Here is a 17,505-nt window from a genome sequence, read left to right on the forward strand (position 1 = left end):
CTGTCCTGGGTGACCCAGGACAAGGTTCTAAACAAGCTTGTGACAGCTTGGTGCAGAGCACAAGGCAGGCAGCCTTGCAGACAGTTGCCATCACACCTTTCTGTTCTCCTCCACTCTGCCCTGCCATTTACCCAGGGATCCTGGTGACCTTCACCTCTCTGCCTGGCTTTGGTGAGGACCCTGGCCTGCCAGCTCAGAGACCCTGGAGGAAGGAGGAGGGAGACCAACAGTGTGAGCATCCACTTTCCATTCCTCAAGGTAACTAGACTAGAAAGAGGTCAGGCTCCTCCTCTGCCTTACAGCATTCGCCAGGGGCTTATTTCCAAACTCTTCTCTGCAAGCAGGAAGGTTAGAAACCTACATTTTCAGCAAAAGCTGACATTCTTCCAAGTTTCCAGGAAAAAAGTAAACCCACCAAATACACAAGAGCTGTTAATGGTGGTCTCTTGCTCTTTATTTTGAAGGAAGCTTGAAATCCACCTCTGCAGGTTGCCACTCTTGCTCTACTTTCGAAAACACTTTGCAGCCAAAACGCTCAATGAGAGCTAAGATTCTCATTAAGTGCAAGCCGATGGGGGGGCTGGAGCTAACAGCTTTCCCTGCCACCAGGAACAGAGGTCCCGGTTTGCTCCACAGACATTTGCAACCACTGCAAAAAGCTGCCATGAGAAAAGCTCCCAGACCCAGCTCTTACCTGAGGCAGTGGGTGGGCAGTGCTGCTGTGCTGCGCCTGGTCTGTGATGTGCCACTCAGGACATCGTGGGAGGACATAGGGCCATTCCTGCATCACCAGGGGCTGCATCAGAACCGATGTTCATGGGGACGGAGACAACTCTGGGCACAAGCACCTGAAAAGCAGCGTGAGAGTCCCTGGGTCAGTTTGCACCTCCTCATGGAGCTGACCCCCTTCCCAGGTGCCTAGTGTGCTGCCTTCACGAAGGCTGAAGACTAAAAGGATGCATTTGTTTTAATATATTTGTACTAATGTTGCACTTTTTTCACCTAAATGTCCAACTCTTTTTTGCATCTAATTATACAATTTGCTGTAATGATATCCTGTGTTAGTGAGTCCCACAGATTATGTTGCATTTTTAAAAAGGGTTGAGTTTATTGAACTACAGGAGATGCCCAGGGTTTAAAGGAGGAGGTGAGAGAGGATCTCAGTCATGTCCACTTATGTTTAGACATAATAGACATATCCCCATAACCAACAATATTTTCAAACATTCTTTTTCCCTTTTATGTTCAGAAGGAAAATTGCTTAAAGCCTCAGTCCCCCATACATGCATCTCACACTATCAGCTACCTTTTCATGAGTTTTTACTCATTCTGAGTTATAAAATTCCCTTTTTTATTCTGTTTTTAAAACTGTACGACCCGTAAAGCCAGTTAGCAGTGGCCTCTTGTCTATTCTATAGATCTGAAATGCAGCCTCTGGTCACAATGCTGGTTTTTTTGTGGTTTGTACCCTGAATAAGCTAAAATAGTGATTTATCCCACTGCCAGAATCATCTTAGCTTTACAGAAAGACATGAGAAAATAAAGCCTAGAGAAAAAGGTGCAAGGTAATATTTCCTTGAATCTGGCAAATTTCTAGAACTGAAGCACAATCCCACAACTCTACATTTGGCCGGTGCCAGTGCCATGAAAGGAGCTGAGCACAAACATGTTCACAGCAGGATGGAGACCTAACGTACAAAAGCTGTGAACACTACACAGGGCTTTGCCCAGACCACACTCAGCACATATGAGGTCAGATGAGCAAATCAAGAGTGATGCTTGAATACTGCCTGTGATGGGTCAAGAGGCGGTGCTGAGGGACTGTGCTGTCTCCTGTCCAACCCACCACCTAACTTGGCGATTGCTTTCCTACTTTTAGAAGGAAACTATCACCTGGCTCCAGCAGCCAGACCTCCAAGTCCAAGAGGAGATGGGACTGCTTCCAAGGTACAGACGGAGCGATGCTGCTGGAAGAAGGTTGTTGACTCTTTCACATCCAGCTCACTTGGACCAGCTGAGAAACTTCCTGCTTGGTCCTGACAGGGCAGGAGCAGGCAGCACATCCTGCACAGCCAGCAATCATGCTGGACAGCCTGGTGAGGAGAAAGCCCCCAGGACCTGGTACATGCTGCCCACCCCTCATGCTTTCACATCCCTCACTCCCCTGCCTGGGCTTTCACTGCCTCTCCCCCCTCCATTACACACATTAAGAGAACAGCTTATCCTGTTATGATTTTTTTAATCCCTTAGTAATTTCTACAGCTATAATTCTCTCTCTCTCCAGCAGAACAGCCTGTGCCGAGCTCTCCAACATGCTGATAATCCAAGGTCCTGTCCTTTACCCCTCCTGCCCATTTGCACAAATGAACGTCGCAGACTGTGCATTGCAGCACCCTCACCCCGCTCCTTTCCCCATGCAGGCATGATCATCAGGACACATTAATAGTTATAAATTCCAGGGTCTTCAAAGCCCCACAGCGTCGCGGGGCAAATTCACCTCATGCAACTCCAAGGGTACAGTGGATGATTTCCATCTTTCACAGCAGGTAACACCACGTCCTATTCCTCCAGTGCTTATGCTATTTGGGGTCTGAGCTGTCCCTGATCCTCTAAATCACCTCTAGATGAGGGCCAGTCTAGCAGAGATACAGTTCTCAGGGCATGAAGTTATTTTGCCTCAAAGCCTCCATCAGAGGAATGCCATTGAGCTCTACCGCATGACTGGGAAATCCATGGCTTTTGCCAATGAGGTTCTGTGACATCTCATTGCAGCTGCCATCCTGAGGCCTCAGTTTTTCTGTGGCGCAGTGCAGTGTAATTGCAGTGATGTGTGCTGGCCAGGCAGGTTCAGCCAGCCCTTCAACACCACACACAGGGGCCCTCTGTTCCCAGTCCTCCCAGCACAGCCTGGTCATTTGTTCCTCCCACCAGCACCACTGAACAGAAGCAATACTGGGAAGGTCACTAGCTCTCATCTTACTGCATTTTGCTCAAGGATAAGTCTTCATGCACAGCACAGGTGCCGTCCTGGAGACAGAGATGGGTAAACCATGTCCTACGGGTATCCACGTGTAGGACGTGGTGGGTCTCCATGCTGTCTGCCAGCATTATGGAAGTAAGAATAGCCCTTGCCTCACCTCCTAAGGGCTGGGCTCCTGAACTCCTTCAGTGATGACAAGGTCTGTCAGGACACAGAGCCATGGCACAAGGGAACTAAAGCCTGTCTGAGGCAGCACTCAAAGAACAAGACTGAGCTGGAAAGCTAAGTGCCAGCAAAAACCACTACCTAAAGCATGTCCTGTGCAATATCTTACTGACACAGAAACTTTACTGCAGGTTTGATGGCAATGGCTCAGCTGCTCTTTGCCACTCTGCAATTGCAAAGACAAAGCCCAGATATGCAGAACCCAAGATAATATGGAAATAACTCAGCTGCACGGCAGCCAGCACAAAGGAGGACATTCAGTGGGAGAGAGAGACAACCAGACTGTGAGGCACGACTGCAAGCAAACCAACAGCTACATATGATCCCTTGCCAAATTCCCTGCTATTACAGGAACCAGGCAAGGAGAAATGCTCTTGATCTGCTCTGCTCCTCTGTCGTGGCACACAAAATAGCTCCCGACTCTTGCGCTTTTACTTCAGTGCTTCAGTACGGCACTGTGTCTGGGCACTGCAGCATGTGGAGTAGATGTTTTGTGGATGCTTCCTGGCTAAATGTCTATTGCCTGCTGCCTACACCTGTCAAGAACTGAGCCTGCGATCCACCTTGCCTCTCCTACACCAGTGTTCACCCTCTGCACACTGCTTTAGGTTGGTGCTGGAGACCCAGTATGCTATAGCCAAGGGACAACATCCATCAAAAAAGATTTAAGTGTTGGCAACTAAAACTACCATCCCTGCAGTCTACTACAAGCCTCTACTTGAAAAGGAGTTGAAAAATCCTCCTTTGGAGGACTCAAGGAGCAATGTGGTCAGGCAGTCCAACCAGATTTAAAGCGACATTGATCCTCTGGGCACATTTCTGTGCAAGAAGGAAAAACATCAAGGCCCGTGTGAGCAGGAGCAGGTGAGAATTTCCACAGGAGGACATTGCAAGAAGCAGTCTTACAGTCACCACAGAGCAGGCACTGGGGCACTGCACCCATAGATGGGAGAGCGCAAGGAGTGAAACCTTTCCCACTGGTGTGTCTCACCCGGTCTTTGCTGGAGGTCCCCACTCCACCACTCCAGGCCCAAAGGTGATCAGACCCTTCCTCAGAAAGATCAGGTACAACCTTGTTACATGATGCTGTTTTGCATCCTCCCACATGAAAAGCATCCGACACTTGCCTCTGCCCTTGGCAGACCTTAAGAAATGAAGCATTAGACGTTTCACAGTGTTACAGCTTCCAAACACTTTAGTAACCAAGTCACAACTTTTTAGCCTAGTTGGAGACCACGATGATTCTCTAGTTGAAAAGTAAGAAAGCCAAAAATCTTGATGTTACATTTCAACAGCTGAATGCTTGGGCATTAGGGTGTATTCAAAACAAAGTAGTTGCCTTTTTCCTCTTCCTGCATGAGCTGTATCTGTTACAAATTCAGCACTGGAGAGCCTGGCTCACCACACTGCTTTCCAGGCAGTCTGACAAAGGCAGCTGGAACAGTCTTTGCTCAATCAGTTCTGCTTCAGCTCTACCACACAACTTACTGCTCCGCTCAGCTATCTCTACACTCTTCCTACTTACAGACCTGTTGCAGCAGCAACAGAGAGGCAGCACATGGGTGCACAGGCTATGCCCCATCTCCTGTAGCATCTCTTCTCCGTCCCAGCCAACAGTAAGATGACAGCTTGCCACCAGCGCACATGCTGCACAGTGTATTTCTGCTGTTTTGCTGCATTTGTTTAAAATCCTCCTGATACAAACCCAGATCCAAACCCTCCTAAACATCAAGGGAATTCACACTGCAGCTGACCTGCATTGGTAAAAGTAACCCCCAGGATTAGGGACCTGCTGTGGAAGCTAGAGTCCAATGTCAGGTGTTGAATTTCCGGCTCTCTACCACATATAACACCAGCAAATACAGCATATAGGTCAAGAGGTCTCTCAATGACAAAAGCTTATGCTTTGAATTGCTAATTTCCTCCAAAATGTTCTTTCTGGGCTGAAACTTTCCACTTCAGATCTTGGCCAATAAGGAAAAAATATGGCAACATTTTGAGGCAAGGCAGCTCAGCCTTTATCCCATGAGGGGAATGGAAATATAAACACATTCCCTGCTGCTGGAAATGTTAATGACTTTGTTGTTGTATAACTTACTGTACAAGAGAAGTAATAACATTTTAGCTCAGCATGCTCAGTGTCCTTTAAGGGGAAAGGTGGGAGGCTTGTAGATATTTCAAAGTTCAGCTCCCATGTAGATGCTAACAAAGAGAGCATTCCCAAGCTGGCAGACAGCAGGACTCCCTTGACAGCGCAATAACACATCCTGTTCCAGCAAAAAATTATTTTTTGCACATGTAAGTAAATAGTTTAAGCCTAAGATCGAAGGCCAGCAGACCTACTTCCCAAGACCCCACTAGGTCAAGGTTTGGTGAGAGAAGGAAGAGGAGTCTCTGTCCCACTGGGATCAAGCGTACAAACAACACAACTCCCTCTTAGAGCATGGGCCCTTAGTCTCCATCTCTTCACAAATCAGGAATAGATACCTAAACACGCTCCTTAAAAAACCCACCCCAACAGTCTCCTGGTTCTCACTTGCTCCTGTGTACAAGGAAAGGGGAAAAGGACTATCAGCAATCTTCCACAGGATTGGGCATTTACAACCCCATCATCCAAGGGGTAAAAAACCCAGATGCCAAAGCTGCAGCTGGGCTTCACACTGCACTTCCACCTAAGTACCAGGTCCCCTTCGTTAATTAGAATGAAGGGTCCTTCAATTAAGCAGCTGTCCTTAAGAAGTAACATAAAATTTTCGCTGTATCTGGTAGTGAGCAAGTGGCACAGAAGATGCCTTATTCACTGAGGGTGGGTGAAGTGGGGCACTCTCGCATCTAATGAGCTGCATTCTTAAATGACCACTTAGACTTTGAGCTCATAACAAAAATGTAATTTTAGTTCAATGGATAAATAGCTGCCACAGGTCCTAATAAAGAAGCAGCATCTCTTCCGCTGGCTCACTTGCTCTCCATTTTCCCAAGCAAAATACACACATGCACACAAAAACTCAAGCTGAAAAATTTCAGCAGTTAGTCTTGGACCAGAGAACTGGGACGATGGTGTCCCCAGCTAACCAGGTGAGTGTGGGTGCATGCCCACAACACAGCCATGCAGAACTGACTGCTCCTCTCTCTGCTTAAAAAAAACTTATGGGAATTTATTTTGGAAGATTGAAATCTAAATTTCTTTCACATGCCATTTCAGACTCCCAGCTGGGTTTTAAGCTGCTCTCTCCAAAACTCACTTTGCCTAGGAATTCTTCCCATCTCTTCTCCTCCTCCTTCGATTAGACAAGTACTACAAATAATTACCCAAGCACCCAGCTGTAAACACACAGCCCTGCTGTGCTGGACACAGAGAAGTTGCTGTCTGGTAGACCTGACAAACAAAAGGAGCAGGGGAAGCAGCAAACATCCTCCAACCTCCCAAAAGGGACAGTGCGGGCCTGGCAGGGGGCACTTGCCTAATGACCAAAAGAAGGTTGCACCAACCATAAAAATTGAACCCAATTCTTCATAGACTTGGTCATGTCCTGTAGCCCTGAAACCGGCCTATTTAAACCCACTAAAAATCCTGAGTCTTGTCTTTGTCTTTCTCCTCTAGGAACCCGAGCTTTCCTTTCCCTGCTGTTAGAGGCAGGAAACGAGTCTTGCTGCATTGTGAAAAACACATCACCCATTTGCCATACTGTATAACTGATCAGCAATAGTGGGAAGAGCACACCCACCACACAGCGATAGCTAAGGTAATGCTGTGCTAACTTTTGGCTTCCTTGACGCTTTGTTTCCCATTCTCAGTGTCAAACTAATATCTATTTCTCTGTACTGAATATTCTGCCTTGCCCCCAACAAGCTTGTCTTTATAATAAACTCCCAGTCAATGCACGGGCTTCTCCGGCCTTCTGAAGCCGTGCATTTTATAAGCAGGCTGTGTGCCACATGAAGTCACATTTCCTCTCCTTTCTTGAGATGTATCAGAGCAACCTTATTCTTATGCTAAGGGAAACAGCAAAGGAAAATGGGATGGAGCTATTTTGGCTCAATTCTGAAAAGCTCAGTTTCATCTTTATACGCCTGTGAAAATGAAGGGTTTTTTGAAGACTGAATTCTTTCTCGTCAGTATGTCTTGTTTCACGAGACTTACAATTCCTCTTTTCTGCTTTTGTCATAGGCATCCAGCCTCAAGTGGAAGCCCTAAATATATTTCTCAAAATAGTATTAAAATCAGAAATTTACCATACGTCTCCAAAACTCAGGGCTTTCATCTGAATCCATTCATTTATTCCCTTCCCCATCTCACTTTGTTTAGTTTTGAAAAGAGTCACTCCAACCTGAGCAAACCCATTCACGGTTACAGTCCTGGCCAATTTTAGCAAGTAGGATTGATCTATATCAGGTATTAAACCAGAGAGAGATGGTCCTCATCTTAGTTTCTTCAACTAATGAAGCATCACATCACAGTGACCACTCCAACGCCTTCCCATCCCAGCACTCCAGGCACCCATGTTCCTGGCCACAGTGCTGCAAAACAAGATAGTTTGAAATTGCCCATCTATAGTCTGGTCCCTTTCCGGAGTGCCATCACACACTTCTTGTCACCAGAGCCCTGCCTGGCCAATTCCTGCAGCAGCAGAGAAAGCAGCTTTCAGCACGGGGATCTGGCAGGGGAGGATGTGAGGTGGCACCAGAGCCACAGCAGGCACACACGCTACACACGGCTGCCAGAAAAACAGAAACCCTCCCGGCACGACTGAGCCTTGTAGCTGGGACTTTGCACAGTGTGTTGCTGTAAGGTACTATGGTCGGGCAATAAAGGGCATTAAAGACAATAATCAAGCAAGAACTCTCATGGCTCCAGAGACATCAGTGAGCAGCAGGAAAGAAGGTGTGAAGGACCTCAGATTAGGGCACAGGTAAAACACAGACTGACAAAGATTTGACTAGAAATTTTTTTTTCAGTGCTGAAAACCAAAACCCAAACAAACATCGGTTTCTCCCACAGACAGCACAGCATTTAAAAGTGCAGGAGTAACTACCCGTGTACGGTGACACGGGTGTGGAGCAATCTCAGCATTGAGACCCCATGAATATGATGCTGGCAATTCCACCAGTGGAGCTCTACGTCGGTGATGCCATGCCGGAGGGAAGACTGAAGGGAACAGACTGGACTGGTGACCAGTAATAATCTGTTGTGCAAAGCAGCACTGAATCTTGGTGAATGGCTGCTCAGGCTGCCCTGTCTGGCACGGAGAGGGAGGCAGAGCCCTGGGGAGCAGCAAAAGTCCCGTGCCTCCTGCGAGCAGTTCTGCAGCCGGTCAGGGCTGCCGGCATCAAAGGTAAGGTCAGTGGTGGCAATATAAGGCCTTGAGAGAGGAGGAGAAGGAATGAGTGAAAGGGATTGGGGAGAAGCTGGGGGAGGGGAGGGCGGACACATAAAAGGAGCAAGGCACTACTGGTAAGGTAGTGAATTAAAAGGGCAGAGCTGGGACTAGAGTCTGATTCCGGCTTACTACTCAAGAAATATTTGGGTCCCTGCCTTGCTCTGCTGTCTAATCCTCCCAGGAGGATGCTAGAAGGCCACCACACACCCTGGCCGGAGCAGTCCTTCAGCTCAGGTGAAAACACTGCCAGGGTAAATAAGCCTTCAGCGTGCAAAGAATCAAACCTGGTGAAATTGGGATGCTGGCTACTATTGTTTGCCTTGGGAATCTGCATCACTTACTGGTTCCCAGCCTCTCCCTTGTGGAAACGGTCTTGGCCACCTCTCTTGCTCCCACTGTGTCCCCCCTGACACCCTTCTTTTCTTCTCTGCAAGTTTCCTCACCCACACATACATGGACAGTGTTACTGTGAAGGGATACACACACACACACACACACACGCCCAAAGAGCGTATTTCCTAGGTTAACCATCCGTCAATATTTTCCCCTTTTCCAGCCCAGCCAGGATCTGAGTGGGAAACAAATTTTGTCATAGCCTACCTTCCGAGTCCACCAGGTCTGAGACACGGGGGCAGCGGCCGCCGGGCTTCGGGAGCAGGGACTGGGGCTGCCTCTGTGAATCAGCAAAGGAGTCCCTGTGACAGGGATGCATGCTGAGGCTGAGCGCTGCTGTCTGCACGCTCCCTGCCTCTCCTCCTCCACCGCCCCGCGCTGCTGTGTTGCTATGCAATCACATCACCAGGAGTAACAGCATCCCTCCAAGCCTGCAAAGAGATACCCTTGACTCGGCAAACGCAGGAGGAACAAGGACGATCCCACAAAGTGCCCGGCCCTTTGGAGGTCTCCTCGGCCAGCGATCGATCCGGAGGAGGGGAGGGAGAACAGTGGAGATGCAAAGACAGACACACGCACAGGAGGAGGAGGAGACAAAATACACATGGAGAGGGAGAAAGAAAAGAGCGGGGGGGGGGGGGAGGGGGGAGAGAAATACAAATGCACAAAAGGCGCTGTGGTCTGACCTCCGGAGACCTGACACAGGCTGCTGGGCTCAGACACGCTTCCCGCTGCTTGCCGACATCTCCCCACCTCCTTTCAGGACTGGCGGCTCTCATTTTAGGTTAGATATGGCCATGCGTGTGCTGGAAAATACCAGACACACTCACCTCCTTTCTTAACCGCAATTTGGGTGTCTGGCATAAGATTTAATAACTTAAAAATAGCCCATTTTAAAATTAAAGTTAAGGAGCAAAAATAGGATAATCACTTAATTTCAGATATGCTTCCTATTCTTCTTACAAAAGAAAAAATAAGTAAAGGAAGAACCAATTCCCCAAGCTGGGAAGAAATACTGATCCAAGATTTTTTAAATGTCAGGGTATCTTGTCTCAGCTCATGAGAAACAGAAGGATTTGAGCTGCTAACTTGGCCGAGGACACAAGCAGATCTAGAGTTGGGATTTCAATCCATACGTAACAAATAGTTTGCAGTTCTTCAGATCATTCCACCCAAGGACTTCAAACTGCTCAACATGCCAGTGATGTTACTCCCATACTACACAAAAAGAGGGTGAGTTAAACGACTTGGTCAGAAACAGGATTCAAATCTGATCCCAGCCCCATGCTCTCGCCACTAGACTGTCTTGGCCTCTCCCTGGAAAAATTAGAACTTGGGAAACACGATCTTCCCGGTCCTTGTCAGAGCAACCTTTAATGAGCCTTAGCCCTTCCTTTCACAGAGCTGGCAGACTAAAGATGTTAATTTTCTACTCATACAGTCATGTTCTATAGAAATATCACTGCTGTTTATAAAGATTGCCATTTTCATACATTTATTCCTCACAAATGGTAGGTCAGGTATACCTCAAAATGCAGGTTCACTTGGCTCATTTAGACCCAGCCAACGGATATGTAACGACAGCTTCACAATTCCGCTAAATTTCTGAAAATAATTTCTGGCCAAGACACCTCTCTCACAGCAATGGAAAACACAACTGGCAAACTACTCACAGTGGCACGGGGCTTCCCGTGAGCTCTGCATTGAGGAATGTTGGTCAGGAAATGCTGTTGCATAGAGCAACAGTGCCCAATCCGCCTCAGTTGCCCACTGCTGTGACCAGCATGGTGGGGAGGCCAAGTCTACCTTTCAGCCAGTTTTGGGACCCTAAGAACAAAACTTTCTAATGCCACACCATTGTTGGAAGGTGGATGTGAACAGATCAAAACCTTTTCTAGGTCACCAGTTTAAACCTGGAGAAGGCAGTCAAAATATAGTTGATTTCCAGTAAAATACATTTGAGAGAGTTCTCAAGAAACCAGTGTGCTCCTCATGGTGGTACCAGCTAGAACTTCCAGCAGATGGGTGGCTGACCCCAAGGAACCTCTCCTTTCATCCTAGGTAGGTGAACCAGGAGTCAGGAGCAGAGCCCATCAGCACATAGTGAGGCAAGATGCACAGAAACATCATGTAACTACACTGAAAGGAGGAGATTTTTAAATGGCAACCTCCTTATAATTGGTTCCAAAAGGAGCAACACTGAATATTTCAAGTACCAACCCAAGAATATGTGCTCACTCCACACACCTTCTGCTTTTAAAGGCTTCTTCAATAGCTTCTGCTTCCACAACAGCTGCACTGATTCAACAAAACTCATTCTGAAATGCTGTATTTAGACCAAAAAAAGTAGATATGGTTAGGAAGACAGAAATGAGGAGAGTCTCTTCTGGGCTATTTTTGTGCATACATACACACACACAAATAGTAAGTCCTGGGTTAAGTAAGGAGAGTGAAGGGGGAAAAAACCACAGCAGAGTGCTGGAAGGGCTATCCAGGTAACTCCAAACACACCATTCCACAGAGGGACATGACCAAGTCCAACTGCAGCATGCATCTGTCACCAACAGCATCTATAAGGGACATGACAACATGGATAAACAAAGTGACTACATATCAAGCCAAGTTACACATGCATGAGACAGACATCAGCACAGAGACATTAACAGACAGCATGAACCACAAAAACAAGGTGCTTTGCACTACATGCATCCTAAATTGTTGATAGTTTAGGGACAGCAAAAAGCAGCAGGAAAAAAAAATCTCTTGTGTCAGTTTAGCTTAAATTTTGAGACAAACCAGAATCTCTGGTGAAAGAGTTGCTTCCATGGCTGGGAGCATCTTCCTAAGTCCCCCAATATCTTCTGTTTTAAGCATAAAATTAGGACAAACAGCCGAGCAATTCAGAACTCAAAGGAAATCAGGGAGACAAACTCAGATTTGTCATAAACACAGCCTTTCACATAAGCACTACAACTTTTTAAAGCATGTGAGAAGGTTTATGAGATGGGATGCTAAATTTGGTGTACTTTGAGTTCTGAAGAGAACTTAGTCCAAAAAAAATCTCCCAAGGAACTCCAAGAACCCAGCTTCCAGAAGACACAGTGGTACCTACCATATGCCTTTCCCTAACAAAACATTTCAGACATTTTATGTTTTACTAAATGGCAAATACATACCTTTTTAGCAAAACTAAGAATCTCCATCTACCCAACAGGGACATCTCAAGACGCACAACGCTAAATACAGTGTACAAACATACAATAGATAAAAATCAAGCCAGGTTTTATAAGGCACGAACATGAAATTGAAATCAGGTTCTGATTTACACCAGAATCGCTCCCTTTAAAACACTGGAGTCTAAATAAATTTAAATCATTGCAACAGATTCCAGTTTAGACTTGTGAAATCAGAATCAGCCACACTGAGTAAACATACAAAGTCACAAAATGCAGAATACCCTGAATACAAATGCATTTGCTGAACATGAATGGTGAAAACTATGCTATTTTGACATATGCTAACAGTATTTTTAGTTTGAAAATTTTAAAAAGCTAGAAGCAAGGGCTGTCTGGCCTGACCCTAAAGTCTCTATTACTTTCTCTTTATTCAAAGTCAATATTAATTTGGCCAAATCACTTGTAAGCTGGACCATCCATCACACTAAGTGTCTTGCATTACCAAACAATAAAAATATTAACTAAAATTCTAGCATTTGCATTTTCAACACTTCAGGTTGTCGACACAGTTAAAGGCTGTTACTACTTTTACTTTTTTGCTTCCCATAACCTCCCATCTATTGACTTCCTCTTCAAAAACAGTGCCTGTGTTTTTGGTTTGTTTGGTGGGGTTTTTGGTAGCGGGGGAGGGGCTGCAGGGGCAGCTCCTGTGAAAAGCTGCTAGAAGCTTCCTCGGCTCCAAGTCAGACTCGCCTCTGGCCAAAGCTGAGCCCATCAGTGACGGTGGTAGCACCTCTGGGATAACGTATTTAAGAAGGGGAACCTGCAGTGGGGGAGAAGATGGGAATGTGAGAGAAAGCCCTGTGCCCCCGCAGCCCGTGGTGAGACGGCAGACTGTCCCCCCCCCAGCCCGTGGAGGTGAGCGGGGGAGCAGATGCCCACCTGCAGCCCGGGGAGGAGCCCGCGCCAGAGCAGGGGGATGCCCCCCAAGATGGCCGGGACTCCGTCGGAGAGCCTGTGCTGGAACAGCCTGTGACTGAAGGACTGCAGCCCATGGGAAGGACCCACACTGAAGAGTTCTTGTAGGACTGTCTCCTGTGGGAGGGACTCCACGGTGGAGCAGGGGAGGAGTCCTCCCCCTGAGGAGGAAGGAGCAGCAGAGACAACGTGTGACAAACCGACCCCAACCCCCATTCCCCATCCCCCTGTGCCGCTGGGGGGGAGGAGGGAGAGAAAATCGGGAGTGGAGATGAGCTGGGAAGGAGGGAGGGGTGGGGGGAAGGTGTTCTAAGGTTTGGTTTTACTTCTCATTAGCCTCTCTGATTTGATTAGTAACAAATTAAATTGATTGGTTTTTCCCCAGGTCAAGTCTGGGTTTTACCCATGATGATAACTGGTGAGTGATCCCTCCCTGTTCTTGTCTCAACCCACAAGCTTTTCCTTATATTTTTCTCCCCGGCAAGCAAGCAGCTTCATGGTGCTTTGTTGTCAGCTGGGCTTAAACCCCAACACCTTGACACAGAGAATTGTTTCCCAAAATGCGCACTCTGTCTCCTCTTCAAACACTGCAACTTCCCTCCTTTTGAAATCTCACATCTCCTGAAAGAGGAGAATCATCTTCCCTCTTGTACAGAAGAAGTGATATTACCAACCTTTGGAAACTGCTAGATTCTTTCCCTTTCTGAGTAAAGTTCAAATTTATCAATTTATCCCAATTAAAATATCTTAGATAATGATCCTTTACCTATGAATCTAGAATGTAGATTGTGCAAGGAAGATTACAATTTACCGGTGTGGAATAAATTGTCAAAAATCCCTCACACAGAATGCAAAGCGAAGAAAGGTTTTAGGGAGCACAACACAGCAGCAGCAAGGAAGGCAGTAGGTTAGAGCATGTTCATACACCTGTACTCCACTGATCTTTCCTTGCACAAAGAGTGCTGCAGCATTTTGTCAAGCAACCTCTGATGAGGAACCCATGCGGCATTTTGAGGAGAGAAACAGCTGGTAGAGCCTGATGAGCTTAATTCCCCAACTAGTGCTGGAGAAGCAGTTGGAGGTTGTGAAGTTCCTACATGCAGAAACAAGTCTCTGATATCCTACCTAACAGTCTCCAAACCCCAAACACCTAAACCAAAGAACAGAGCTAAACATTGACTGAGAATATATATGAAAGCGCATCCTTACTAAAAGGAGAATAAAGGAAGAGACAAAAAAAAGAGCATTTTCCCTAGAGCCATACACCAACAATGTTGTTGTGGATCCAGCTGCTGAAGAAGTGTTTGGTGAAAGGCTTGTGAGGCAGGACAAGGTCCCTTATGGCTTGAAGAAATCCTATTTCTCCCCAAGAGCCTGTGAACCCCTCTTTTCCTGAGACATCGGGCTCCCTCATCTGGGTCTCCTCCTAACTGAAGTAACAGATTGTCGTTCTGATTGTCACCTGAGTTCTCACACAGCCGTCCATATCAAAACAACAGTAATTCGGTTTTGATGCAGAATCATTGATCTCAGTGGTTATACTGTGCCTACCTGCAAAGGGAAAGCCAGAAGGAACATATCTCACACAAAGGGACAGACCTGCTCATCAATTCCAGTACATTAGATGGGCAAACATGCTTGTGAGTAGAGCACAAAAAGCCTCTTTTCAAGAAGGAGCAAAACTAGAATTAGGGACCCTAAATTCAGCTTGACGAGAATCTAAGAATAGTAGCCCAGATATTGTACCATCCTGTTCCTTTTTTTGTTTAAATAACTGATGTCAAATAAATAACTGCACCTCCTTTGCTAGCATCAATAAGCACAAGAATCTTCCAAGCACAGATTCGACCCTGCCAAAAGTGTTTAGAAAAACAGCGGGATACTTTCTAACAGCACAGTACCTGGGGTGAGAGAGAAGAATGGGTAGAGAACTGATACAAGCAGACAGCTGACATGCACTCAGGAACAGAATGAATCCCCCTTTTCATTTGTTCCTGCCTAGAGATTGAAACAGTCCCCCCTGAAAGAAAAATGAAAAGGACTATAGGGGAGAGAGGAAATCTTTTCAGAGCAGCAAGCACCAAAAGAATGAGGGGTGGGTGTCAAAAGAGTGTAAAAGAATTTGGGGGAGAGATGGAGAAAGAAAAGAGAAAGGAGAAAATGGTAGTAAAGAAAAAAAACATGCAGGAGAGAAGGGGAAGGCAGACAGGCAGTTTCAGGGGCTGTTTTGTTCTTCAAAAGCTGTCAACACATTTACTATGTATTTTCCATCCCCCTCCTTATTTACTGGGCCATGCACACAAAGGAGGAGGAAAGCAATCGTACAGAAGCTGCCGAAGATTCACTTCGACATAGAACAGAGGTGCCCTAAGAGAAAGGAAACTGCTTAGTGATCCGTGTACAACAAACTGTGATGGGAATGTTACAGGCCTAGAGACTCTAGGCAGAGGTTTGGGAGAAAACCTGCAGAGAGCAACCTCTTCCTGCAGAGATCACACTCAAGACTTACAGGCAGCACAGATACTGGAGGAGAGCAAGTCAAACTGCATGGGAATACAGCTGCATATAAAAATATGCATATACACAAGAAGCTTATCACTGAATTCTTTAAAGGAAGACCCCAAATGATGTAGGCAGAGAATAAAATTTTCAAAAGTATCTGTTGCAATTTGCACCTAAACCCAATGCCTGAGGCTCAGGAGCTCAACCATATTACAGTGACTTAATATCCCACCACCTAGCTTGTACTAGAACAGTCTACTTTGTGTCACATTTCTGGCAGGTACCAAAGCTTGCCTGATGTATGTGCATTCATTAAGCTGTAGAATGGGATCACTTCTGAGCCTACAGTTTTCGAAATACAGTCAAGGTTAAAATAGTATTTAGAGCCTGTATAAGGTATCTGCAGCTTTTTTTTTTTTTGAAGACCAACTGTTTGTTTCTACGTTTGTGCAAGACCGCAGTGAGCCTGAAAATGGAAATTAGATGCCAAAATAATTAAGGCATTTTTAAAAATCTTACCCTCCGCTGTGCAGACTTTTTACTCCTACAAGACAGGAAACTGAGAAGCAGAGAAATGAAGCAGCATCACAAGATCTGCACTTTACTGAACATTATTTATGTACTTCAATACCTCCCTTGCCAACTATAATTACTTGGGAGTTACTCGGGCAGGTCTAACAGCTAGATACAGATCTCGGGAATCCTGTGCCAAAACCCATGTCACCATATGCTAAGGTCATAAAAGACCTTCTTGGTCAAAAGCAAAGTTTGGTGAAATCAAACCATCATCAGACCAGAATCATTACTTTTATTCTAAAAAGCAGAGCCATAATGAGGGAAAGGCATTGGTACAACATAAATAACCTTTCCTCAAAGAAAATACTTGGAGACATTGTTCTTTCAAGATATTAATCCTCCAGAGCAAGCTTGTTACCAATGCCTGTTGTTCTTCACCCAGACTGGATGTATCCTCTGACTAAAGAGCACGTAAAGAGCTCCCTCACTCTCTCTCAGGAGCCACAGCACTACAAATAAAAGCAGTCCAGTGTGTATTATTAATGACAAGTTATCAGAGGATCTAGGACCACAGCCAGACTGGAGTTTCACTGTGCTGTGATTCTGTAAAGATGAACCCTTAGCCAGGTCAGATCCCTCAGTTTCCCTTATTCTTTGATCCTCTGTGCAAAGATTTGTGATAAACCATTTTGTCACAGCAGCCGAGAGGCAATTGCCCTGCCCTAAAGGGCTTATAACTGAGCTTTAACTAAAAGACAAAGGGAGCCGAGTGAGGAGATGCTGGGTAGAGACACAAAAAACTTAAAACATTATATAAAAAGGCCAAAGTGAATTTTATTTTGGTACCAGTTAAATGTTATTAGAAGAGTTCAGGAGCACACATATTGGCAGTTGTTAGAGCTGCAGTACAAGCCTCAGAGGTTCAATTTTCTGAGTGGCTACAGCTGTACCACCTTCTAAATCCTTGGGTCCTGATTTATTCATGGCATTAGGAATGCAAAATGCAAGCAGAGGGAAGTAGGCCAACAAGAGAATAGAAAGCAGGGACACAGAAGAACCAGTTTCTTCATTCCAGCTGAAAACAGGTTGAAATTATTAACTCTTTCAGAGCAAGCTCTCTCTGAAAGGGCAACACAGCCTGATGCATAAAAATACACAAATGAGTCTCTCCCCACAAAAAAAGATAATGATTAACAGAAACACAAAGCAAACATGGCTTCAGAAAAAGAATTCAGCCTAACTCTAGCCTGAGGCATTTGCATTTTCAGATGCATGCTGCTCAGGCTAATGTGTCTGACAGGGTAAGGGTTAATGGCTTTGGTTCTGTGAACTGTGGACCAGATGTTCAGCTGGTGCA

General features: G+C 45.9%; 1 protein-coding gene across 3 annotated transcripts in view; it reads right to left on the minus strand.

Moving 5' to 3' along the window:
* Positions 1-9,679, minus strand: part of DRP2 (dystrophin related protein 2) — a 30,773-nt gene extending 21,094 nt beyond the window's left edge. Inside the window, exons 1-3 of one of the 3 annotated variants that reach the window (XM_052813679.1) lie at positions 9,663-9,679; positions 9,184-9,407; positions 695-848 (exon numbers count right to left, since the gene is read on the minus strand). In XM_052813679.1, coding sequence (XP_052669639.1) covers positions 695-802 — 108 coding nt within the window. In that variant the 5' untranslated portion in view covers positions 803-848; positions 9,184-9,407; positions 9,663-9,679. Of the gene's footprint in view, positions 1-694; positions 849-8,924; positions 9,031-9,183; positions 9,563-9,662 lie in introns of those variants that run through there. The other 2 variants (XM_052813682.1, XM_052813680.1) reach the window with 2 other exon arrangements.
* Positions 9,680-17,505: the final 7,826 nt, after the last annotated feature.

Source organism: Harpia harpyja, chromosome 18, assembly GCF_026419915.1.
Source record: "Harpia harpyja isolate bHarHar1 chromosome 18, bHarHar1 primary haplotype, whole genome shotgun sequence".
In the NCBI taxonomy this organism is placed as follows: Eukaryota; Metazoa; Chordata; class Aves; order Accipitriformes; family Accipitridae; genus Harpia; species Harpia harpyja.